This window comes from Mesoplodon bidens (genome assembly GCF_964165515.1).
Source record: "Mesoplodon bidens genome assembly, chromosome: 7".
Lineage (NCBI taxonomy): Eukaryota > Metazoa > Chordata > Mammalia > Artiodactyla > Ziphiidae > Mesoplodon > Mesoplodon bidens.
This window is the reverse complement of record NC_138164.1, coordinates 59,678,388-59,705,684: the sequence shown is the minus strand read 5'-3', so window position 1 is coordinate 59,705,684 and position 27,297 is coordinate 59,678,388. Positions and strand designations below refer to the sequence as shown.

The following is a 27,297-nucleotide window of genomic DNA, read 5'->3' as shown; positions in this document are numbered from 1 at the left end:
TGTGCACAGGCTTTCTCTAGTTGCAGCAAGCGGGGGCTACTCTTCGTTGCGGTGCATGGGCTTCGCATTGGGGTGGCTTCTCGTTGCAGAGCATGGGCTCTAGGCACGTGGGCTTTAGTAGTTGTGGCACATGGATGGGCTCAGTAGTTGTGAGAGCAGAAGTAGCCCTGTAGCCTAAAATTTTTATTCCCCCCACCCCCAAAAAAGGTTATTCTGTGAGAGAGAATTTATTTATTTATTTATTTTAATATTTATTTGGCTGTGCCAGGTCTTCGTTGCCACATGTGGGATCTTCGTTGTGGCGTGTGGGATCTTTTTTAGTTGTGGCATGAGGGCTCTTAGTTGCGGCATGCGGTATCTAGTTCCCTGACCAGGGATGGAACCCAGGCCTCCTGCATTGGGAGCGTAGGGTCTTAACCACTGGACCACCAGGGAAGTCCCAATGAGAGAATTTACATTTATCAGGCTCTCTATGTTGAAGAGTCATTCAGCTGTCACATGGGTCATACTTGTATTAGAGATTCATACAGGTGTTGTACAATGAGAAATCATGGGCTTTGGATTCAAATCCTGGCTGTGCTATGTGCTAGCTGTGTTTATTTATTTATTTATTTATTTACATCGTTATTGGAGTATAATTGCTTTACAATGGTGTGTTAGTTTCTGCTTTATAACAAAGTGAATCAGCTATACATATACATATATCCCCATATCTCTTCCCTCTTGCGTCTCCCTCCCTCCCACCCTCCCTATCCCACCCCTCTAGGTGGTCACAAAGTACCGAGCTGATCTCCCTGTGCTACGCGGCTGCTTCCCACTAGCTATCTATTTTACATTTGGTAGTATATATAAGTCCGTGACACTCTCTCACTTCGTCCCAGCTGACCCTTCCCCCTCCCCGTGTCCTCAAGTCCATTCTCTAGTAGGTCTGCGTCTTTATTCCTGTCCTGCCCCTAGGTTCTTCATAAACACATGAAAGAATGCTCAACATCATTAATCATTAGAGAAATGCAAATCAAAACTACAGTGAGGTATCACCTCACACCAGTCAGAATGGCCATCATCAAAAAATCTACAAACAATAAATGCTGGAGAGGGTGTGGAGAAGTGGGAACCCTCTTGCACTATTGGTGGGAATGTAAATTGATACAGCCACTATGGAGAACAGTATGGAGGTTCCTTAAAAAACTAAAAATAGAACTACCATATGACCCAGCAATCCCACTACTGGGCATATACCCTGAGAAAACCATAATTCAAACAGAGACATGTACCACAATGTTCATTGCAACTCTAATTACAATAGCCAGGACATGGAAGCAACCTAAGTGTCCATCAACAGATGAATGGATAAAGAAGATGTGGCACATATGTACAATAGAATATTACTCAGCCATAAAAGGAAACGAAATTGAGTTATTTGTAGTGAGGTGGATGGACCTAGAGTCTCACACAGAGTGAAGTAAGTCAGAAAGAGAAAAACAAATACCGTATGCTAACACATATATATGGAATTTTTTTAAAAAAGGTATGTGTTTATTTTTATTTACATATTTATATATATTTAAGCTCTTTGATTCAGCTTCCTTGTATGAAATGACTATACTTTATTGAGTTTGAAAATTAAACTTGACTCAGTGCCTGGCACATAGTAGATAGAAAATAAATGTTGACAGCCTTTTTTTTTTTTTCTATCCACAAGACAGGCACATTTCATTTTTTTAGGTTGTGCCACTAATTGCTATAAGAAATACTAAAATATCAAATATAGAAGACATTACCAAGATTATAAAATATTGCAGTCGGGCTTCCCTGGTGGCGCAGTGGTTGAGAGTCCGCCTGCCGATGCAAGGGACACGGGTTCGTGCCCCGGTCCGGGAAGATCCCACATGCCGTGGAGCGGTTAGGCCCGTGACCCATGGCCGCTGAGCCTGTGCGTCCGGAGCCTGTGCTCCACAATGGGAGAGGCCACAACAGTGAGAGGCCCGCGTACCGCAAAAATAAATAAATAGATAGATAGATAGATAGATAAATAAATAAATAAAATAAAATAAAATATTGCAGTCATGGCCCCCAGTTCTCAATTCCCTTACTAAGTCTATCACTGAAAGTCCCTTGGGACTTCTGCTCTGTTTTATTCTACAAGGCATAACTCACCAACCTCTCAGCAGTTTTTAAGGCTAAAAGGCAATCTGTGTGGAATAAAGAGTAGCCAATAGCTAACGATTAGTGTCCATTCTTATTCTTCTTATAAGTACATGACTTGCCTTGCTCACCTCTCTGCCCTGTGTACATCTCAGTGTGTCTCCCTTCCATTACCAGAACTAGTGATGTGTACCCTTAGGGAGCATTTCCTCACATCCTATGAAAAAGGACAAGGTCAACCTGGGATGGGGAATAATACGAGAAACATGCACGCCCACGAAACTTAGATAATTATGACCTATACAAGCAGGAAAAACTTAAGGAAACGTTTCCCTCAAACTTCCTGGTGGGGATGAGAAGACCTTTTCCTCTTTACCTTCTCTGAACTGCAAATAATAAGATCTTCACAGATAATGATAAAAGAGCTGAGATTAAATTTCCAACATATGATCTTTTCCTGTTATTTGAACTGCTAGTTCTTATGTTTAATTCTGCCTTCTATAGATTAACAGTTATATTAAGAAGAACACTTGCTGCAATTAGGATTTTGCACATTAACGTTTCACTTACGTGGGGCATTTTATGCATCTATTTAAAAATAAGTATTTAACAAAAATGCCCTTGTCTATAAAAGACTATATGGAGTCAATATATCATGCAGAGAATTTACCTGAAAGTTCTGATTGTTACAAGTGGCTCTTCTGTTGATGGGAATCTTATATTGCATATAGCATTGGCTCATCATCATGAAAGCATTGTGATAGAGAATTTATGAAAAATCCTCCTGATGGGTAAATAGGTACCATCATCCTGTACATATACTGGCAACAGTATCCAAAAATGAAAGACCCTGATTATAGACATGTGTCACTTTCTAGAATCAGCAGTACCTACAGTCAAGTGTTCAAAGGGGTCTAAGTTCTTCAGCCTTTCAAAAAGGACTTACTTTTCACAGAAAACTTACCATCTATATAATCTTTCTCCCAGTCTGGTGCCTTTTCTAGCCATTGAGAGGAATCCAGAGCTTTCCATAGATGCCTTGGTAACGTACTGACATGCAAGGAGCCTGGAAGTTCACTTTTTTTTTAATATACCTTGTGATTATAGCTCTTAAAGCAAAGTCTCTGTTGGAGCTACCAAACTAAAGGTATACTCCTCTTGAGGTTGTTCCATCCAGTCATGCCTCTACATACGTCTAGAGGGTACCAGACACAAGGTTTTTTTGTAATCTTCTGTTTTCATGTCAGGGACATATTCTCCTTTCAGATTTACCTTTGGTATTCTAAGCCAAGACAAGAGAAGGGTATGCCTTTCTCAGAGTTCTCATTAGCTCCTCAGCCCAGCCTTATTGTAATTGTATATCCTCTTCCTCAGTTGTCCAAGGTTTTCCAGAAATGTTCAAAAACTCAAGCAACATTAATTGTCTTCCAGTTTACTCCCCTGAGAAACAAGGCACACTCAACCCAGTTATCCGGATGAGTTGCCACTTCTCTTCAAAGTGAAAGTGCTGCTATCCAAGCATAGTTAAATCAGAATAAGTTAAATTATGTCTCATAAGGAACTGCTACACTTCTCTCCACAAAATATGTGACTTAAAGATCCACGGTCTCGGACTTCCCTGGTGGTCCAGTGGTAGAGACTCTACACATCCACTGCAAGGGGCATGGGTTCGATCCCTGGTTGGGAAAGTTCCACATACTGTGCAGTGTGGCAAAAAAAAAAAAAAGATCCACGATCTCCTATCAAAAGCTTTGTCAGTGTGTCTCAAAATTTGGAATCTTTCAGGTTTTAGAAAGGTAATCCATCTGTCATATACTATGTAACACCCTGAGCAGGGTGTGTGGAAGTACTCAGTGATCAAACACAGCATTTTTGCAATAAAAGATTTGAATATTCACATCAAATGAAATAAATGAAAACTATAAATAACCTCTCTTTAGTTCAAGTCAAATTTTAGCTCCAAACTTACCAAAAAGAAAAAGAAAAAAACTTAACGATTTTCAGAGCGTTTTGTTTTTGTTTTTGTTTTTTTTGCGGTACGCGGGCCTCTCCCGTTGCGGAGCACAGGCTCCAGACGCACAGGCTCAGCGGCCATGGCTCACGGGCCCAGCCGTGTTGCGGCATGTGGGATCTTCCCGGACCGGGGCACGAACCCGTGTCCCCTGCATCGGCAGGCGGACTCTCAACCACTGCGCCACCAGGGAAGCCCCTTCAGAGCGTTTTGGATTTCAAAATTACAGGACTGTGAACTTGTATAAACATGAGTGCTAAGAATATAATAGCCTACAAAGATCCAGATGCTTTTTACTTGAAGAGGTCCTTCTGAGAACAAATAATTAACTTTCTTAAAATAATTAACAGTGTAGTAGTAAATTTCATAAAGAATAAGTTGGATCAAATATTTAACACAATACATCTCTTATCTACCAGTAAACAAGTAGTGCAGATCCCTTGAATGAGGGTTAATAAGATTGTTCCTGGCATACGATATTAGCATGACAACCCTAACATTATCTTTCTTAAAAATGGGTTGGAATGCTAGTATTTTACTCTGTTAGTGGTTTTCATTCATCATACATGACTATCTCTTTTCCTCTCTTTCAAATGGTTATATTTTGGTTACAGACTTGAAAAATAATGACTGTGTTTCTTGTGTGAAAATCAGCTTTTCTATCCATACTCACTTTGTCCTTCTGCGTGCAGGCTCAGATATCTGTCTGAACATTCTATACCCTTATGCTAACCTTAAAATGAACTGAAGTCGTATCTTTGTCTAAGGACAAAACAGTTAAGATGACTTAAAGACTAATATATCAAGAATATATTGGGGCTTCCCGGGTGGCACAGTGGTTGAGAATCTGCCTGCCAATGCAGGGGACATGGGTTCGAGCCCTGGTCTGGGAAAATCCCACATGCCGCGGAGCAACTAGGCCCGTGAGCCACAACTGCTGAGCCTGCGCGTCTGGAGCCTGTGCTCTGCAACAAGAGAGACCGCGATAGTGAGAGGCCCGCGCACCGCGGTGAAGAGTGGCCCCCACTTGCCACAACTAGAGAAAGCCCTCGCACAGAAACGAAGACCCAACACAGCAAAAATAGATAAATAAAAAATTAAAAAAAAAAAAGAATATATTGGAATAAGCGGGAATTCCCTGATGGTCCAGTGGTTAGGACTCCTCACTTTCACTGCCAAGGGCTTGGGTTCAGTCCCTGGTCAGGGAATTAAGATCTCGCAAGCTGCGCAGCCCAAAAAAAAAAAACACTCTGTAGTGTAGTTCTTTAAAGTTATTTAATAACTGTAAATTTTGAAAAGACTATTTTAATATTACTTTCTAAAAAGATTGGTAATTTTTAAAAACAACATTGCTAGGCTCTGAAAGCCTTCCTAAACTCTTGAAAGAGTTTGGCTTTTGTTTTTCTAAAAACAAAATTAAATCAAAAGATGTCTTTTCTTTTTTTTTTTTTTTTGGCTGCACCATATGGCTTTCGGCATCTTAGCTCTCTGCCCTCCTGACTAGGGATGGAACCCATGCCCCCTGCAGTGGAAGTGCGGAGTCCTAACCACTGGACCGCCAGGAAAGTCCCTAAATCAAAAGATGTCTTAACATTTAAGTAAAAGCCTAGACAAAATTTCATTGAAAAGAAATTTGTATTTTAGCAATGTCTTTTTCAATATTACTATCTCTCTATGTTATCAATATTGGCGTTAGATAAATAGAATAATTAATGAGACAGTATGGTCATATAAAAATAGCAAGGAATCTCAAGAGGTCTCAATACAAGCTCTAGATCCAGCACTTACTGGCTAAGTGGCTTCAGAAAGGCACATACCTTTTTTGAGCCTAGATTTCCATACCTATAAATTGAGAATAGTCCCTATTAGTATTGTTTTGAGAACTAAATGTTTGTAAAGCAGTTAGCACAGAGCTTAAATAGTCAATAAATGATACCCCTTTTTAAAATTAACATAGCTTTTTAGTTTTCTAATTATAAAAAAGCATAAAAAAAGTTTTCACCTAAACCCTCACTGTTCATAGGTAACCACTGGTAATATTTTGGTCAATATCCTTCTGAACATCTCTCTGCAGGTACCTACTTACATAGATGCGGATACACAACTTTGTGTAAGTAGATTTAAAATAGACTTGAATTTAAGCTTTTTTTTCTCATTCAGTAGTATATCATAGATATCTAATATCTGCATTATCTATACTCCCTAACCATCTCAGAAATCTGACATCCTGACCTCCCGTCAAGTGGTTTGTCTTTATGTTTTTCATCTCCAGTACCTCCTAAAATTATGTCATGAATTTAAAATTCCAAGTAAATTAAAAATATGTTTTAGGAATATTTTTATCATTTTTACAGAGGCTCTTCTGTTCTTGAGTTAGGCGAGGCTCTCAGATAATGCTAAAAAGAAATTTGGAGCTCAGAGCAGTAGCAGTAGAATAGCAAAATTTCTGGGTCTCTTATCCAGAGAAACACACTGTTCCCTCTGCTTACAGCCAATGCATGAGCCTGTTTGTTCTCTTGAAATTAATTTCAGCACTGGCAAGGATCTGAGATTTCATCTCATCTTCAGATGTCTTGATTTTCAATTGAGAAAGCTGAGGCCCAGGGAGGAAGTTAAGTACATTAGCCAGGATGACACAGCTAGGTTTCTTTGGGAAGTAAATATTATATATGTACAACGTAAATGTATTTGAGGAGTAAATGTCCTTCATTTTTAATGGCTACTTTTTTTTTAACATCTTTATTGGAGTATAATTGCTTTACAATGGTGTGTTAGTTTCTGCTTTATAACAAAGTTAATCAGTTATACATATGTCCAGATATCTCTTCCCTCTTGCGTCTCCCTCCCTCCCACCATCCCTATTCCACCCCTCTAGGTGGTCACAAAGCACCAAGCTGATCTCCCTGTGCTATGTGGCTGCTTCCCACTAGCTATCTACCTTACGTTTGGTAGTGTATATATGTCCATGCCACTCTCTCACTTTGTCCCAACTTACCCTTCCCCTCCCCGTATCCTCAAGTCCATTCTCTAGTAGGTCTGTGTCTTTATTCCCATCTTGCCCCTAGGTTCTTCATGACCTTTTTTTTTTCTTTAGATTCCATATATATGTGTTAGCATACAATATTTGTTTTTCTCTTTCTGTCTTACTTCACTCTGTATGACAGACTCTAGGTCCATCCACCTCACTGCAGATAACTCAATTTCATTTCTTTTTATGGCTGAGTAATATTCCGTTGTATATATGTGCCACATCTTCTTTATCCATTCATCTGTCGATGGACACTTAGGTTGCTTCTATGTCCTGGCTATTGTAAATAGAGTTGCAATGAACATTGTGGTACATGACTCTTTTTGAATTATGGTTTTCTCAGGGTATATGCCCAGTAGTGGGATTGCTGGGTCGTATGGTAGTTCTGTTTTTAGTTTTTTAAGGAACCTCCATACTGTTCTCCATAGTGACTGTATCAATTTACATTCCCACCAACAGTGCAAGAGGGTTCCCTCTTCTCCACACCCTCTCCAGCATTTATTGTTTGTAGTTTTTTTGATGATGGCCACTCTTACCAGTGTGAGATGATATTTCATTGTAGTTTTGATTTGCATTTCTCTAATGATTAATGATGTGATTAATGATGTTGAGCATTCTTTCATGTGTTTGTTGGCAGTCTGTATATCTTCTTTGAAGAGATGTGTATTTAGGTCTTCTGCCCATTTTTGGATTGGGTTGTTTGTTTTTTTTGATATTGAGCTGCATGAGCTGCTTGTAAATTTTGGAGATTAATCCTTTGTCAATTGCTTCATTTGCAAATATTTTCTCCCATTCTGAGGGTTGTCTTTTCATATTGTTTATGGTTTCCTTTGCTCTGCAAAAGCTTTGAAGTTTCATTAGTTCCCATTTGTTTATTTTTGTTTTTATTTCCATTTCTCTAGGAGGTGGGTCAAAAAGGACCTTGCTGTGATTTCTGTCATAGAGTGTTCTGCCTGTGTTTTCCTCTAAGAGTTTGATAGTGTCTGGCCTTACATTTAGGTCTTTAATCCATTTTGAGTTTACTTTTGTGTATGGTGTTATGGAGTGTTCTAATTTCATTCTTTTACATGGAGCTGTCCAGTTTTCCCAGTACCACTTATTGAAGAGGCTGTCTTTTCTCCACTGTATATTCTTGCAGCCTTTATCAAAGATAAGGTGACCGTATGTGTGTGGGTTTATCTCTGGGCCCTCTATCCTGTTCCATTGATGCATATTTCTGTTTTTGTGCCAGTACCATACTGTCTTGATTACTATAGCTTTGTAGTATAGTCTGAAGTCCAGGAGCCTGATTCCTCCAGCTCCATTTTTCTTTCTCAAGATTGCCTTGGCTTTTCGGGGTCTTTTGTGTTTCCATACGAATTGTGGAATTTTTTGTTCTAGTTCTGTGAAAAATGCCAGTGGTAGTTTGATAGGGATTGCACTGAATCTGTAGATTGCTTTGGGTAATATAGTCATTTTCACAGTGTTGATTCTTCCAATCCAAGAACATGGTATATCTCTCCATTTGTTTGTATCATCTTTAATTTCTTTCATCGGTGTCTTATAATTTTCTGCATACAGGGCTTTTGTCTCCTTAAGTAGGTTTATTCCTAGATATTTTATTCTTTTTGTTGCAGTGGTAAATGGGAGTGTTTTCTTAATTTCACTTTCAGATTTTTCATCATTAGTGTATAGGAATGCAAGAGATTTCTGTGCATTATTTTTGTATCCTGCTACTTTACCAAATTCATTGATTAGCTCCAGTAGTTTTCTGGTAGCATCTTTAGGATTCTCTATGTATAGTATCATGTCATCTGCAAACAGTGACAGCTTTACTTCTTCTTTTCTGATTTGGATTTCTTTTATTTCTTTTTCTTCTCTGATTGCTGTGGGTAAAACTTCACAAAACTATGTTGAATAATAGTGGTGAGAGTGGGCAACCTTGTCTTGTTCCTGATCTTAGAGGAAATGGTTTCAGTTTTTCACCATTGAGGATGATGTTGGCTGTGGGTTTGTCATGTATGGCCTTTATTATGTTGAGGAAAGTTCCCTCTATGCCTACTTTCTGGAGGGTTATCATAAATGGGTGTTGAATTTTGTCGAAAGCTTTCTCTGCATCTATTGAGATGATCATATGGTTTTTCTCCTTCAGTTTGTTAATATGGTATATCACATTGATTTGCATATATTGAAGAATCCTTGCATTCCTGGGATAAACTCCACTTGATCATGGTGTATGATCCTTTTAATGTGCTGTTGGATTCTGTTTGCTAGTATTTTGTTGAGGATTTTTGCATCTATGTTCATCAGTGATATTGTCCTGTAGTTTTCTTTCTTTGTGACATCTTTGTCTGGTTTTGGTATTAGGGTGATGGTGGCCTCATAGAATGAGTTTGGGAGTGTTCCTCCCTCTGCTATATTTTGGAAGAGTTTGAGAAGGATAGGTGTTAGCTCTTCTGTAAATGTTTGATAGAATTCGCCTGTGAAGCCATCTGGTCCTGGGCTTTTGTTTGTTGGAAGATTTTTTTTGCGGTACGTGGGCCTCTCACTGTTGTGGCCTCTTCCGTTGCGGAGCACAGGCTCCGGACGCGCAGGCTCAGCGGCCATGGCTCATGGGCCCAGCCTCTCCGCGGCATGTGAGATCTTCCCGGACCGGGGCACGAACCCATGTCCCCTGCATGGGCAGGCGGCCTCTTAACCACTGCGCCACCAGGGAAGCCCTGCTTTTTAAAGAACAAATAAATTTCATAAAATAAAATGTATAAAAATTCCTTAATTGGGAGATTCAATAAAAAATTCCTTCCTTAGTCATCCATTTTGAGTGGATTTTGTAGTGAGAATTTAAACATGAAGAAAGAGACCTTTTATTTTACAAGTGGGAGAGGGATCTCAATCCTCAAGTGAGCTTTGAGAACCTGTATTAAAATGCATGGTTCTCAATAAATTAGTCCCCTTTCGCCTCTGTTCATTCTGTTCTTCCCTATACAAAATACTTTCCTTCATCTATTAGAAACTGATTCTAATTCAGTATGTTTATTCTCTTGTCCCTCTGAAGGCACCATTCTAATAATCTGGTGGCCTGTCCCTCACTTTAGGTTATATGTTTATCAGCCTTTACTGAGGGCATTCTGTGTACTATTAGGCGTGGTGCTGGATGCCAGGAAATGCATCCTTTCGAGGCCTCAGATTGCCTAAAGACAAATAGGAAACATACATGCAGCAGTCACAGTATAATGTGATGTTGACCGGACAGTAGCCACTCAGTAGATGTCTAACAAATTAATAAATTAATATAATGGAGATATGTCTAAAGTGAAGGAGCCACTGAGTCTCTCTGGGAAAGTCAGGGAAGATTTCACAGAGAACAAGGACTTGAACTGAGATTTGAAGAATAACTAGGAATTTGTCTGTGGACAAAAAAAATATAGGGGAGTTATTCCAACCAGAGGGAACAGTACTCAAAAGCATAGGCTTGTGTTTGGATTGACATTTATTTTCCAGGAAGAGACCTATCTGCTTCTGAAATTTTTTATTAAAGCTTGTATGATTTTTGAAATCTGATGTTTCCAAAGTTTTCAAGAATCACATTTAGTTGACCTAACTTCTCAAATAACCCAAACTGACAGACTAATAAAAAACTACCTAATCTACATTTAGAAGTCGATAGGAAATTCCTTTTATAGCATTTCTCTTCAGTTTGTAATTTATTTGAATTATTTTTGTGCTACTATTACTCTGAGAATTGTTATGTTATAATATATGCCTCTTTAAAAATAATCAAGTTAAATAAGTGCACTTTTCCAGAGCTAGGCTACAGTACTGTTTGATATTTAATTGTAAAAGTCTCATGTTCTGCTTCAGGAAAATAACAGTGTTCTTTAAATTATTGTGCTTAGGGCTTCCCTGGGGGCGCAGTGGTTAAGAGTCCGCCTGCCGATGCAGGGGACACGGGTTCGTGCCCCGGTCCGGGAAGATCCCACATGCCGCGGAGCGGCTGGGCCCGTGAGCCATGGCCGCTGAGCCTGCGTGTCCGGAGCCTGTGCTCCACAACGGGAGAGGCCACATCAGTGAGAGGCCCGCATACCGCAAAAAAAAAAAATTATTGTGCTTAATAGCCTATATGTTACTATTCCTTTATGTATTTTAACTATACTTTTAAGAGGTAAAGGAAAAGTGTTAAAAGTATGAACCAATGATTAAATTAGCCAGCATTTTAAAAAGAAGCAGTCACTAGCATTCCTTTGCTGGAATCAACCACTACTGATACCACCATTTTAAAAGGTAATGATCTTTACTAGATTCAGATTTATATTCATCTTTGATCTCCGGAGTGGCATTAGAACATTTCTCTATGTATTGTTTAGTACCCTGGGCTGTGTTTGCCTTGTATGGAATTCTCATTTGTCTAGAACTGTATTATAGGTAGCCATGTTTTTCCATAGCTTGATTTCAGAATTCATGAAAAAGATCAATTTACTTGAATTTTAGTTATGTGTTATTATTCCCTGCCCAGAGGGTCCCAAAGTCACATCTCCCGATCAGTGGTAATTGTGATCTGTTCTGATCATTGGGCACTCCTGAGTAATAGTAAACCAATAGGGAATGAGAAAAAAACCCTATCTTTATTTCTCCAGCTTTTAAGCACAGATAATACTCAGTAAAAAGGTACAGATTCTGTACGGGCACGTTGGCCATGCAGCCAACACACATTTTTAGATCCATTTACCAGTTCCTAAAATGTACCTCAGTAATAAAAGTTAAATTTCTCTATCAGTTGCCTCCTTTCTCATCTATTCTGTGCTCTATAAGTTCATTCTCTTTGAGATCCTTTCATTATATCTTTGGTCTTGTTTTTGGTTCATTATTTGGGCTATCAAGAACCTGGGAATTATTTGGACTTTTTTATTAACAGTAATGACAAAAGTTTTTGTTTCAAGTAATTTTCTGTTGGGTCTTTAACATTAGCAGTTACCATCTATTGGATGCTTATGTATATACCATAAGAGAATGTTTAAAATATGACCTCATTTTGCCCTAAATAACCTCTATGAGATAGGTGGCACTTTCACCAATTTTCGGCTGTAACTAAGACACAGATTAACTAACAGCCCAAGATCATGAAGCTAATAAATGGCATAGAGAGGATTAAAACTGGGTTTATCTGGCTTAAAACCCTGTACCTGGGCTCTTCAGAGTATACTTTTCTACCATACATCCTATAGATTACATTTGCATCTTCATCCAGGTTTTAACTTTTTAAACCCTGGCTTCTGAGGACAGATAATGTAAATGCCTAGATCCTTTTTCAAAATAAATATAATAAGAGAGTTGGTTCCCTAATAGCCCAAAGAATGAGTCGGTATAAAATGTAAATGTAAAGTTGGTTAGATTTGGATATGTTTCAGTTCATTTATCATTATATAATCTAGCTTTAGCTGAAATGTCTGCATAGAGTAAAAGTTTTTCAACCTTGCCTACAGTCCCCCCAACAAAAATATTAAATTTTTAATCCAATTTATCAAATCCTGTTTACCAATTTTGAGCTATGTGACCTTGCAAAAGCCAGTTTGGGTTTTTTTTCTTTCTTTTTTAATATTTATTTACTTTTGGCTGCATTGCACATGCAGGGCATGTGGGATCTTTCCTTGCAGGGCACAGGCTTAGTTGCTCTGCAGCATGTGGGATCCTAGTTCCCCGACCAGGGATGGAACCCACATCCCCTGCATTGGAAGGTGGATTCTTAACCACTGGACCACCAGGGAAGTCCCACAAAAGTCAGTTTTTAAAGATCTTTCCACTCTAAAATTTTGCTTTTTGTATTACAATCATCTTTGGATAATTCATATTTTAAAAAATTATTTTCTTTCCTAGTTATTTTAGTAAAGATTTTTTTCATGGGTTCTTAAGAGTTTAGAGAAAGTTAAAATAGTTTAGTGGTTAAGAGCTCTAATTCTGGAATCAGAAGTTGTAACATTGAATATCTGGCGCACACTGGAAATTTTATTTAACATCTCTGAGCCTTGATTTCCTTTTCTATAAAATGACTGTGTGACTATCTCATAAGATTGTTATAAAAGTTATGTGAAGCACTTTCCACAGTACCTTGCATAATAGTGGTTAAATATTACTCTTGTTTAGTTAGATTTTTCAGTTTGTTCTTTGTGAAATATGGTTACAGCGTTTTAGGGCAAGAAGAAGCCCTTAGTAATCATTTGATCTAGCACCCCTATCTTTGAGATGACATTAAGGCCCAGAAGAACGACAAAAGCTAGTTTGAGGTTTGGTGGTAAGTATAACTAAATTAAACCCAATATTTTTGAGGATGGATAGGTTGTGTCGCTGTTATTGTATTGTTTTATTTCTATGCAATGATTCTTTAATCCCATTGAAACTGTTGAGTTGTTTCCATTTTGTCTGTGCAACTATTTTAGTGTCATAGTAGGTTGGCATGAATACTTTTTCTTCTTTACTTAGCTTAGCTAGCTTGCTTTATACCCAAAATGGATCATGCTACAGTTAGAGATGAAGCTTTAATGTTCAGCAATGTAAGACAAAAATCTGTGATCATTTACGGTTTTCATACCGTCCTCTTTGTCTTCTGCTAATCTTCTGTGACATGAGACATTGCTTCCCACAGTAGTGGAGCATGCCTCCTGTTTTGAGTGCTGATAAAGTGAAGGCCCTCTGGTCTACCTACAAAATATTAGTGATTTCAATAAGGATAACAGTACTTTTCTCTCTGTTTTCTCTTGTGTTGTAGAGCCGACAGTTAGAATCAGAAACTGGGACCACAGAGGAGCACAGTTTAAACAAAGAGGCTCGGAAATGGGCCACACGTGTGGCACGAGAGCACAAAAATATTGTTCACCAACAACGGGTAAGTGTGATAGAGAATCTTAGGTTACATCTAGCATTAAGCCAAATGTCAAACCAGTTTAAGGAGTTGAATTTTATTGATGTGGAAAATATCCGATAGATGTTTTTTCTATAATTTCTCAGCACTCAGAAGTATGTTCTCAGCTATCTACTAAACTTGAAAATTCCTTAAGCCCTCTAGCAGCAACACAGTAATTTAGCTGTTTGCCATAGAATTGCTTAAGGAAGACTAGTGATAGTGTATTATAATCTTTTGGGCAGTGGAAGAGATGTGCATATGTTGAATTGGGCTTTTCATCTCCAAGACAGACTTTCTGAAGATGCAGTTGTAGCTTCCATGAAAATGTATCTTCAAGACTACACTTCAGGGACTTCCCTGGTGGTCCAGTGGTAAAGAATCCTCCTTAACAATGCTGGGGGTGCCGGTTCAATCCCTGGTCAGGGAACTAAGATCCCACATTCCGCGGGGCAACTAAGTCCGCGTGCCACAACTACTGAGCTTGCGTGCCTCAACTAGAGAGCCTGGATGCCTCAAACTACAGAGCCTGTGTGCTCTGGTACCCACACACCACAACTACAGAGCCCTTGTGCCCTGGAGCCTGTGCACCACAACTAGAGAAGAGAAAACCCACACGCCACAACTAGAGAGAAGCCTGCACGCCACAATGAAAGATCCTGCATGCCTCAACGAAGATCCCACGTGCCTCAACTAAGACCCAACGCAGCCAAAAATAAAGTAAATAACTAAATAATAAATAAATCTTAAAAAAAGATGAAACTTTAAGTACAAAGAAATTATTTTAGATATAGTAAATTTTTTTCTATTTTCCATTTATTTATAACTTTATTTTTCTTTTTCTTTACCTTCATATCCAGCTTCTTAAGAGAATTGTCTGTGTTTAGTATCTGTATTTCCTAACCTCCCACTTATTTTTTAGCCCATTACATTTGAGCTTTCCCTTCTTCCCCTTTCCCTGCACCAATTCATAGAGACTGCACACGCCAAAATTACCAGTGATGTCTCTGTTACTAAATCCAAAATGGCTACTTTAATTTCTTATCTTACTGAACCCGTTGGCAGTTGTATCACAATTGACAGTTCCCTTTGTCTTGAGATATTCTCTTCTCTAGTCATCCATGACTTAAACACTGTCATGGTTTTCCTTTTCCTCTCTAACATTCCTAGATTTTTTAAAGGTTCTTCTTTCTTCATCTTACATTTACATTTTAAATTCCTTACGCTTCCATACTAGGCTATCTTCTTTTCTTATTCTTTATTCTCATTTTAGGCAGTCTTTACTACTGCCGTGGTTTCATTTGCCAACAAATAATAAATTACCATCTCCAACATTGGGCCTTTCTTCTGTGTATACATATATCCTGTAGCCTACTTTAACATCTTCTTTTCACTGTCATATCTTTTCTCAGGCATCTTGAATTCAGTGTTCCAGTGCTGCATAACAAGCCACTTCAAATTTAATGCCACAAAAAGAGAATCTTTTAAATTGTTTCTTACTACTCTGGGGATTGGATGGGCTCAGCTTGGCAGTTCTCATTTAGGGGGTGGGGGTGGGGGTCTGTCATGTAATTACAATCAGACAGTGGCTGGTGCTAGAGTTATCTCACAGGCTTCCCCACTGAAATATCTGGTGTTTGGACCAGGAAGACTTGAACAGCTGGGAACTGGAATAATTAGAGCGCCTCATGCATCTCTGTCTCTTTGTGGTCTCTCCATACAGTTTCTCCAACATAGTGGCTTCAGATTAGCTGTACTTCTTACATGGTAGCTGGTAGCACAGGGCTGCAAAGGTGTGAGCCCAAGAGCGAGCCAAGTAAGAGCTATATCATCTTTTCTGATCTAGCCTCAGAAATAACAAGATTTTAATTGTGTCATGTTTTTATTAATTGAGGCAGTCACAAAGCCCTGTCCAGATTCAAGGAGAGAGGTCATAAAGTATCAATATTTCTTGGTGGGGAAATTGCAAGGTTCTAGAAGAACATGTGGAATGGGAAATACTGTAGTAGCTGTTTTTCAAAAAACACAATCTGCCACAGCCTAACTTCTGGCCATAACAGTTCACATGCCTCTTGTATGTAAAATATAACTCTCCTCTTCACCCAAAATTCCCCAAAGCTCAGCATCAGACTCCAGCTTGAAATCTAGAATCTCGTCATCTAAATCAGATTCAAGGACAGATGAGGCTTTTGGGTACAGTTCCTCTAATACAGTTTGTCTCAATCAAAAAATTTGTGAACTAGAAAGACAAGTTATCTGTCTACCACACATCTAATAAACAGTGATGAGATTAATTACTGCAGCTTTATACTTCAAAATATGAAGCACACAAAGAGGTTTTTTCCACTAGAATGTCTGACTCTATTTGAAAGTAAATGTTCACATGTTAAAAATAAATCTGTTTCCCCTCTCTGTTGTCAAGGCATGTTGAGTCTTTCTGCTAGGAGGTAGAGACAGACAGATTTCAATGACTTTTCTAGTTCTTTATAGTGTGACCTCTGATGGGCTTTAATCTAGTAAGGTATAGTTTAAGCAATAAAATGAAAGAGAAAAATATTTGAAAAAAATTGTAGCTGAAAATTGTCCAAACCTAACAAAAACTGTAAACCCACAAATCCAAGGAGTTCAACAAACCCCAGGTAGGTAAAACACAAAGAAGCATATATTCAGTTTGTTAAAAAACAGTAATACTCAATGGTGAGAGACTGAAAGCTTTTCCGCTAAGATCAGGAATAAGACAAGGATGCCCCCTTTTACTACTTCTGTTCAATATAGCACTAGAAGTTCTAGCCACAGCAATTAGGCAAGAAAAAGAAATAAAAGGCATCCAAATTGGAAAAGAAGAAGTAAAATTATCTCTGTTCACCAGTGACAGGATCATTTATTTATTTATTTAGGCTGCTCTGGGTCTTCATTGCAGTGTGCACTCTTCTCTAGTTGTGGCGCGTGGGATTTTCTAGTTGTGGCATGTGGGCATAGTTGCAGTATGTGGGATCTTAGTTCCCCAACCAGAGATCGAACCCGAGCCCCCTGCATTGGGAGTATGGAGTCTTAACCACTGGACCACCAGGGAAGCCCCAACATGATCTTATATGTAGAAAATCCTAAAGATTTCACACACATACACACTCACACACACACACACACACACACACGCACACCTGTTAGAACTAATAAACTCAGCAAAGTTGCAGGAAACAAAATTAACTCACAAAAGTCAGTTGCATTTCTACACCATATAATATACATTATACAATGAATAATTAGAAAAGGAGATTAACACAACATTGTAAATCAAGTATATTTCAGTAAAATAAATTTAAAAACCAAAACATAAAAAAGAAAGAAAAGGAAGTTAAGAAAACAGTTCCATTTACACTTCCATCAAAAAGAATAAAATCCTTAGGAATAAACTTAACCAAAGAGGCAAAATACTTGTATACTAAAAAGTATAAAACACTGGTGAAAGGAATTTAAAAAGACACATATAAGTGGAAAGACATCCTCCTTTCACAGAATGGAAGGTAGTGTTAAGATGACATACCACCCCAAATGATCTACAGATTCAATGCAATCCCTATGAAAATCTCAACAGTATTTATTGCAGAAATAGAAAAACCTACCGTAAAATTCATATGGAATCTCAAGGGACTCCAAATACCCAAAACAGTCTTGAAAAAAGAACAAAGTTGGAGGACTCATACTTCCAAATTTCAAAACTTATTACAAAACTGTAGGGCTTCCCTGGTGGCGCAGTGGTTGAGAGTCCGCCTGCCGATGCAGGGGACACGGGTTCGTGCCCCGGTCCGGGAAGATCCCACATGCCGTGGAGCGGCTGGGCCTGTGAGCCATGGCCGCTGAGCCTGCGCGTCCGGAGCCTGTGCTCCGCAACGGGAGAGGCCACAACAGTGAGAGGCCCGCATACCGCAAAAAAAAAAAAAAAAAAAAAAAAAAAAACTGTAGTATTCAAGACATTGTAGTACTGGCATAAGAACATATAGACCAGTGGAGTAGAAGTCTCAATATTTTTAAAATACCATTTATCTCCAAGTTAATCCATATATAGAATGAAATCCAAGTCAAACACCCAGCAGGGTTTTTTTGTAGAAATTGACAAAATGCTTCTAGGACATACATGGAAATGCAAATCATCTGGTATAGCCAAATCAATTTTGAAAAATAAGGATAAAGTTAGAGGGCTTACTCTACTTGATTTCAAGACACAAAACTACAGTAATCAAGATGTTACTGTATTGGTGTAAGAATAGACTTATAGATAAATGGAACAAAGTGAAGAGTCTAGAAATAGGCACACACATATATGGTCAACTGATTTTTAACAAAGATGTAACAAACTTGTAAAAATGCTAAATAAAATTTAATAAAAATAAATCCAACTGTTTTAAGCACATGACTAGGGTACAAGGACGATTCAACATTAGAAAATATATCAGTATAATAAAATGCGTTTATAGAATAAAGATGAAAAATTATATAATTATTGTCATAGTTGCCAATAAAGCACATCATAAAATTCTGTATGCCTTAGTGATTAAAAAGTAAAACGAAATTCCCAACCAGCTGGATTAAGACTTTTTCACTCTGACAAGGATAGCTTCCTGAAACTTAGAGCAAACATTATAGCTGATGGTTGTATTAGTTTTCTATAGCTGCCATAACAAATTACCACAAACTTAGTGGCTTAAAACAATAGAAGTTTATTGTCTCACACTTCTATACATTAGAAGTCTGGGTGGGCTTGGCTGGTTTTTCTGCTCTATCTCTAACAAGACCGAAATCAAGGTGTCCACTGGGCTGGCGTCTGGGGGAGAATCCACTTCCAAGCTCATTCAGGTTGTTGTCAGAATCTAATTCCTTATAACCGTAGGGCTGATAACAGTTCTTTAAACTGTAACAGCTAGGGGCTACTCTTAGCTCCTAGAGGGCACTCTCTCTGGTCCTTGCACATGGGCTCCTACATCAGAGTCAGGAGCAGTGCATTGCACCCTTCTCATGCTTGGAATCTCTCTGACTTCTCTTTTGGCCTGTCTCTCATCTCACTCCAGCCAGAGAAAGTTCTCTGCCTGTGAGGAGTCATGTGACAAGATTGGACTCGCTCAGATAATCCAGACGTTAATCTGTGTTAAGGTCTATAACTCTAATATATCAATAAATTATGTCTTACATATACACATTTCCAGGGATTAGAGTGTGGACATCTTTGGAGACCATTCTACCTACCACAATGATAAAATAAGAAAACAGTGCCTGTGATCACCACTTTGTCAATGCTCTTAATGCTCTTAATGAAAGAAAGATAAGGTGTTTAAATATTTGGAAGAGGTACATCTGTCATTACTTATAGATGAGGTGATTGTGTACCCCACCCAAAATATGAGACCCAGCTGTCAAACTATCAGACATAGTTAAGAGTTCAGTAAAGTCAATAGAAACAAGACTACATACAAAAATCATTAGTTTTCATATTAGCTAGAAATAATAATCAATTGCAAAATGCAGTTGGAAAAAAATTATTCACCACAGCAATAAAATACTGATAAATCAACCAGTGTCATGACCTGTAAGAAGAAAGACTTTTTTTTTTTATCAAAGAAGACATGGGTAATTGGAGAGATTCAAATATTGTGGATCTTTTTTTAACTTTTAAATTCTTTTTTTATTGATGTATAGTTGATTTATAATATTACGTGTTTCAGATGTACAACATAGTGAGTCACAATTTTTAAAGATTATACTCCATTTGTTATATTATAAAATATTGGATGTATTCCCTGTGCTGTACAATACATCCCTGTAGCTTTTGGACTTTATGCATGTCTGTACCTCTTAATCCTGTACCCCTATTTTGCCCCTCCCCCTTCCCTCTCCCCACTGGTAACCACTAGTTTGTTCTTTATATCTGTGAGTCTGTTTCTTTTTTGTTATTTTCACTAGTTTGTTTTATATTTTAGATTCCACATATAAGTGATAACATACAGTATTTGTCTTTCTCTGACTTTTTGTTATGTGGTTTTTAAATTAAATTTATTTGTAATTTCAGTGAAATCCCAATGAAACTTAAAAAATATTTTTAGAGAAACTTCACAGTCTGATCCTAAAATGTATCTGAATTTTTCTTCATGTACAAGAATAGCCAGTAACAACAATAATGAGACATTTGTGCCTTAACACATACTGAAAGATGCAGTAATGATTATAGTAATTAAAACTGTAGTATCATACAAGAGTTAACAAATATATCCAAAAAAATGATCTGTGTATGTATGGACCTTTAGCTGTTGATTCAAACAAACCACCCTAAAAAGTCATTTTCAGGCAGACAGGGAATTTTAATGGTGAACAGCATAATTTTTACATATATATATAAATTTATTTATTTGTTTGTTTGTTCATTTATTTATTTATTTATGGCTGCGTTGGGTGGTCATTGCTGCCTGTGGGCTTCATCTAGTTGCGGCGAGCAGGGGCTACTCTTCGTTGTGGTATGCGGGCTTCTCATTACGGTGGCTTCTCGTGTTGTGGAGCACGGGCTTCACTAGTTGCGGCACATGGGTTCAGTAGTTTTGGCTCACAGGCTCTAGAGCCCACGCTCAGTAGTTGTGGCACATGGGCTTAGTTGCTCCTTGGCATGTGAGATCTTCCTGGACCAGGGCTTGAACCTGTGTCGCCTGCATTGGCAGGCGGTTCTTAACCACTGCACCACCAGGAAAGCCCTGAACAGCATATTAAGGCTACCAAGGAATTATTGTTAGGTCTGATAACAGTATTGTGGTTGTATTTTTTTTAAGTTCATGTTTTTAGAGACTTTCACTAAAACATATAGGAATGAAATGACAGGATGTCTGAATTTGCTTTAAAATGCTTTAGCACAAGAAAAATAAAGGATAGTAGGTAAAGCAAATGTGGAAAAGTCTCATTAACTGTTGAATCTTGGTGATCAATATATAGGAGTGCATCATACTAGTCTCTTTACTTTTGAGTATATTTGAAATATTTCATAATAAAAAGCATGTTGGACTTCCCTGGTGGGGCAGTGGTTAAGAATCCGCCTGCCAGTGCAAAGGACACGGGTTTGAACCCTGGTCCAGGAATATCCCACATGCAGTGGAGCAGCTAAGCCCATGCTCCACAACTACTGAGCCTGTGCTCTAGAGCCCGCAAGCCACAACTACTGAACCCATGTGCTGAAACTACTGAAGCCTGTGTGCCTAGAGCCCATGCTGCACAACAAAAGAAGCCACAACAATGAGAAGCCCGTGCACCACAAGGAAGTAGCCCCCACTCGCCACAACTAGAGGAAGCCTGCACGCAGCAGCGAAGACCCAATGCAGCCAAAAATAAATAAATAAATAAATATTAAATTACTTTTTTTTAAAACTTATAAAAAATAAGTAAGTCAAAAATCAAAAACATGTTAATGGTATCTCAGATCTTTGGGGAAAGGATTTATTCAGTAAATCGCATTAAAGCAATTGTCTGTGTATTTGGGAAAAAATATGCAGTTAGATTTCTCCCTTCTGCCATATACAAGGTAAATTTCAAAAGAATTAAAGAGCTAAATGCTAGACACAAGACTACTAAAAACTAAAAAACAAAAACATATAGAATGTTTTTGGCATATGACCAGTGGCTTCTTAAGTAAGACACAAAACTCAGAACCCATAAAGGAAGATGATTGATAAATATGACTACATAAAAAATTTCTGTAAAACAAAAGAACTTTTAAAAGTGAAGAGAAAGGGAATAGAATGGAAGGAAATATTTGTGACATAAATAACAGAAAAAGGACTAATATCTAGAAGGAAATATATTTAAGTAATAAGAAAAAGACAAAAAAAGTAGAAAAATGGATAGAGGATATGAACTGCCCATTTATAAAAGTAGAAGTAGAGATGACCAGAAACATATGAAATGATATTCTGTTACAGAGAAATGAAAATTGAAACAATGAGATAATTTTTATAAAATTTCAAAGATTGACGATATCCAGTGTTGGTGAAATATAGAGAAACATGCTCTTACACACTACTAGAAGAGTAGGTACCGCCTTTTGTGAGCAATTTGTCAATGTCTATAAAAATGTACAGTTTCCACTTCTGTGTTTTTACCTTAGATAAATATTCCCGTATGTGTTCAAAAAATCATTGACTAGGTTGTTTGTACAGTACTGTTTATAGTGTTGAGAAATTTGAAAACTCAAATAGCAATAAAGTAAGAGTAAACAAAATATGGTATGGTTGAACTATTGAATCTGTGGATTAATTAGAGAATGATGTCAATCAGTTTGTACAAACACAAAAAGGTTTCTTAGACACATTGAAGAGAAGGTAGATCTCATTTTATTATTTTTCAAACAAAACTGTACAAAGCATGTAAGGAAATACATAAGAGATGGCTTGATAAAATACAAATAAATTGATGGGACAGTCTTTATCTTGGGGTGGAGAGGACATGGTGGGATATGAAGATGCAACAGACTTTTTACCATTTTGTATTAGTTGTTATTTAGAAACAATGCTTTATATTCATGTAATTTTAAAAAATTAAAGGTATACATATCAAAACATGCAATTCAAATGAGGTTTATAGATAGTGCCAGTGTCAATTTTCTGGGTTTTATATTGTACTATAGTTAGATAAGTTGTTACCCTTGGGGGAAGCTGGGTGAAGGGACTCTACTACTTTTGCAACTTCCTGTAAGTCTATAGTTATTTCAGAGGTTTTTGGGTTTTTTTTTTAACATCTTTATTGGAGTGTAATTGCTTTACAATTGTGTGTTAGTTTCTGCTGTATAACAAAATGAATCAGCTATACATATACATATATCCCCATATCTCCTCCCTGTTGCATCTCTATCCCACCCCTCTAGGTGGTCACAAAGCACCGAGCTGATTTCCCTTTGCTATGAAGCTGCTTCCCACTAGCTATCTATTTTACATTTGGTAGTGTATATATGTCCATGCCACTCTCTCACTTTGTCCCAGCTTACCCTTCCCCCTCCCCGTGTCCTCAAGTCCATTCTCTACGGCTGCGTCTTTATTCCTGTCCTGCCCCTAAGTTCTTCAGACCCTTTTTTTTTTTAGATTCCATATATATGTGTTAGCATATGGTATTAGTTTTTCCTTTCTGACTTAACTTCACTCTGTATGACAGTCTCTAGATCCATCCACCTCACTACAAATAACTCAGTTTTCAGAGGTTTTTAAATTATCAAAGAAATAAATGAAAACAAAGGTTAAAAAGGGAATCATGGTCACTTGTCACTAAAGTCTTTAAAATTATCTAGATATTCTAGTCACTTTAAGAAAAAAAAGAGAAAAATAGAAAGCAATCATCATTTTCCTATTTTCTTTAATAGGTTCTAGATGATCTGGAATGTCATGGAGTTGCAGTTTCAGAACAAGGCCGAACAGAGTTGGAACAGAAAATAGATGAAGCTAGAGAAAATATTCGTAAAGCAGAGGTGAGGTGGCAGCTAATTGTGGCATTTTGCCCAGCTCCAGCAATGTCACAGCCGTGATGTGGACCTTTAGAATTCAGTTTCTATACACTGATTAATTTGAAGATTGATTCACCATCTATGTCCAGAGTATTCTTTTTGAGTGCCTGTTTCATACAGGGTAATACACATAACAAAAAGACACTGAACCCATTATGAAGAGTTTACAATCATGAAACATCAAATAACAAAAGAATTAAGTCACAATAAAGATATTAATTTTAAAGTTTTCACAAGTTACATAATAAATCAGTCAGCATAGTATAGAAATTGATACATAGAAGTTCAGTGCCTAGAAAAGTCTCCCCCCGTATGAAAGGTTCACTGGATCCAGGGGCATAAGCTGACTTTTTAAGAATAGAGAAGAGTTGGTTAAGCAGACAAGGCAAGAAAAAGTTACAGCAGTGGATTTTAATATTTTGTGGAGTCATCAGACCCTTTGAGGATTATATGAAAGTGTGAAACCCTCTCTACCACAAAAAAATGTACATTTTATGTACAGTATTCAGAAGTTCATGTACCCTAGGCTAATATTCCGTGACCTAGAGGGGGAGAAGTTGAGATGGAAAGAAAAGTTATTTGCAAAGGAGAAAGATATAAGATGTAGTTTGGCAGTGGATTTGATTAGCATGGAGGATTTTTGTAAAGAAATGTGGTATAGAGTAAGGAAAGTCATTGTGGTTAAGACCAGTTCATGAAGGACCTGTGCACACTTGTATTTAGTTATCTATCCAGTGCAACATAGTGAAGGGATGTGGAAGTAGACATTAAAAAATACTGCGACTGTCCAGCCTTCAACGAGAATATGTTCTTGTTAGGAAGGCTTAAAGAATGCCCAAGATAACTAAGACTGTAAAGCATAAGTGCCAAGGAGTGGTCCACACGAGTATACTTAACACTTAAGGAACCCAAAGGACACAGAGGTCACTCTGGGAGTTGTTAGGACAGGCAACACAAAGAGGACTTAAGATGGATACTGACAGATGAAAAAGGGATAGCACAGACTTATGCCATGCAACCTCAAGAGGCAGAACTTGAACTGAAAGAAGGTAGGAAGGAGGCAGATTTGAGCTTGCTACTGGGAAATACTTTCTAACAGATCTGCCCAATGGCAAAATAAGCTGCCCTAAGATATAGTGCAGCACTATAAGTGTATAAGAAGACTCTATACAAGAAATTAGTGCATTGGGTTGAGCATTAATCTAAACTAGTGATTTTCAAATACGCTCTCAGATCTCTAGAGGTTTTGAGGCAGTATTTCAGTGATGGGGGAGGGGCAAGGAGTGGGGGTTGGTAGTAAGTGGAGAGGCAGCATCAGCAAAGACAGGGAATATGAGCATGTTTCTGGCACAGCCCCATGGAAGTGATCTGAACCAGAAGAGGCTTGCTATCTTGCTATCTGTCTGCCTGGTCTAGAGAAGCCCCAGTAACCCCAGCTCGCCTTCATTCCTGGCACATGATCCACAGCCTCCATAGTGAAGAGAGCAGAGTGAACAATAAATAGCCATTTTCCTCACTGAACTCAGGGTCGTGGCTAAACCGCTGCCCTAGGGTGCTGGCCAAGCACATTGGCAGGCTCTTACCTAGTCTGAGAAACGTTGGCTTGTGTAGAAGAACTTTTCTTGTTCGTTTCTCCAGACTCTGCGTGAAGCCAGTTTCAGAGCCTTGACAGAACAGGACAAGTCTCAGAAGTTTTCTGAAGGGTGTGTTCTCTCTTGTATTTTCCATTTCCAGACTTCATCCATGATGTCACTGTCTGGTACCCTACCTCCACCATGCCCTTCAGTAGTAGCAGTAGTAGGTATCAGTCACACAAAGTCTGCATTTAGGCTGAATGACCTGTTATTTCCATGAATGTGCTAAACTGCCCTCTGTTTGTTAGCTTAAAGCTAAAAATATGAAGTGAGAGTCCCACAACAGAATGTCTCATCTCTCCTAATACTAGTATTTAAGTCTGCAGTCTCAAAGGTAATTTTCTTACCAAAAATATGCAATATGCTAAAAACCGTGATGCCAGATCCATTATCTCAGTTTTGAATATCTGTGAAATATAGTTAATCCTACTGCTATCTTAAAGCAATCTCTTACTTGATTTCCACTTATCAGTTACAAAAAATAACCCAGCTAAAATTAGATGGCAAATATGAGGGTAGTATTAGAGTATTATTTACAAGATTGTCATAATGAAATTTTTGCATAGACTAGACCACAAGAGCCTTCAGAGGAATTGACAGTAATGGTTTCAGTAGATTCTCTTTTTCTTTTTTCTGCCTGTGTATCATTTGTATTGGATTTTCTCTTTCCATTCAATAGTTATTATAAATACTTACACAAAAGAGAGAAAACTAGTTAACATTCCATTATGTCCTTTATGTTTGGTTTTTAACTCCTACAACATGAATGCTACCCTCCCTTGTTGATTAATCTGCTTTATCCAGTCTTTTCTATAGTGTGTTTCCATTCAGTGTTGCTAATTAGAATAGAAACCTCTGTGGTACTCAGTAATAGATTAAAGAAATTTTTCCAGTCATAAGAAATTGAAAATGTAAATGGCCTGTGCTTTTCCAAAGAATAGAAATAGTATACTATTTCCAAAGAATAGTATAATAGAGGTTATATAGTGATTAATTAATTATTGGCTGGTTAATTTGGGGACAGACTCACTAATTCATTAGTTTAACAAACACTTAATGAGTATCTGCTGCGTGCCAGATACTGATGAATATACTAGATATACATTGATGAACAACCTATTGTTATATTGTTATGATCTCTACGATTATCACAAGAATATTTGTACTAGCTGTGCTACTCTTTGCAGCCCCTGACTAATTTAAGAATTGGAATGAGGCAATAACTGCTTAAATTAAACTTTAATAACAATTTTCTTAACCTGGTATTTAGGTATTTGAGTTTTTTGAAGTGCCTTTTGTCATACAGATACACACACATTCTTGATCTGACATATCATACCTATTTTTAAGGTAACTTGCCAAGAAACCAAGAGTTTTAAATGCCCTTTTTGGAAGCTGTACATGACTTATGTTTCAGGATACAATTATTTTTTTGTGTGTTTAAATTGTACCTTTATTTGGGTTGAGGGCAGTTTTTTCTCTTTTTTAACAGTGAAATGTTTAACACAAAGAAGAGGAAGTTAATGTAAGAAGTCAAAGACACCCAGAAATTTTTAATGACATTTTATACATGTTAGGTATTAAGGTCTGCAGGAGGAACTATAAACTATGTGACTCTTTCTCCAAGATATTAACTAAATTTTATGATCTGAATTGAATGTTCATTTGAAAGGCAAAATACATGGTATCAAATGAACTAACAAAACCAAAACTAAAATCACTTGTCTATATAAACACATTTTACTAGATACCATTTTTTAAAAATTATCATCTCATAAGTTTTTCTTGTACATGAGGAGTTCAAAATTACAATGTCACTGTTGTACTCAATGACTCAAAAATGGTAAGACCCAGGCTTCCCTGGTGATGCAGTAGTTGAGAGTCCGCCTGCCGAAGCAGGGGACACGAGTTCGTGCCCCAGTCCGGGAAGATCCCATATGCCGTGGAGCGGCTGGGCCCATGAGCCATGGCCGCTGGGCCTGTGCATCCGGAGCCTGTGCTCCACAACGGGAGAGGCCACAACAGTGAGAGGCCCGCATACCGCAAAAAAAAATTGGTAAGACCTTTGCCATAATGCTATAAGAGAAG

General features: G+C 37.9%; 1 protein-coding gene across 3 annotated transcripts in view; it reads left to right on the top strand.

The window, feature by feature from the left end:
* Positions 1-27,297, top strand: part of FCHSD2 (FCH and double SH3 domains 2) — a 299,906-nt gene that overhangs the window by 231,914 nt on the left and 40,695 nt on the right. For 2 of the 3 annotated variants that reach the window (XM_081240864.1, XM_081240866.1), the window contains 2 exons: positions 13,924-14,040; positions 23,435-23,539. In XM_081240864.1, the coding sequence (XP_081096990.1) occupies positions 13,924-14,040; positions 23,435-23,539 (222 nt within the window). The remainder of the gene's footprint in view (positions 1-13,923; positions 14,041-23,434; positions 23,540-27,297) is intronic. The other variant, XM_081240865.1, reaches the window with a different exon arrangement.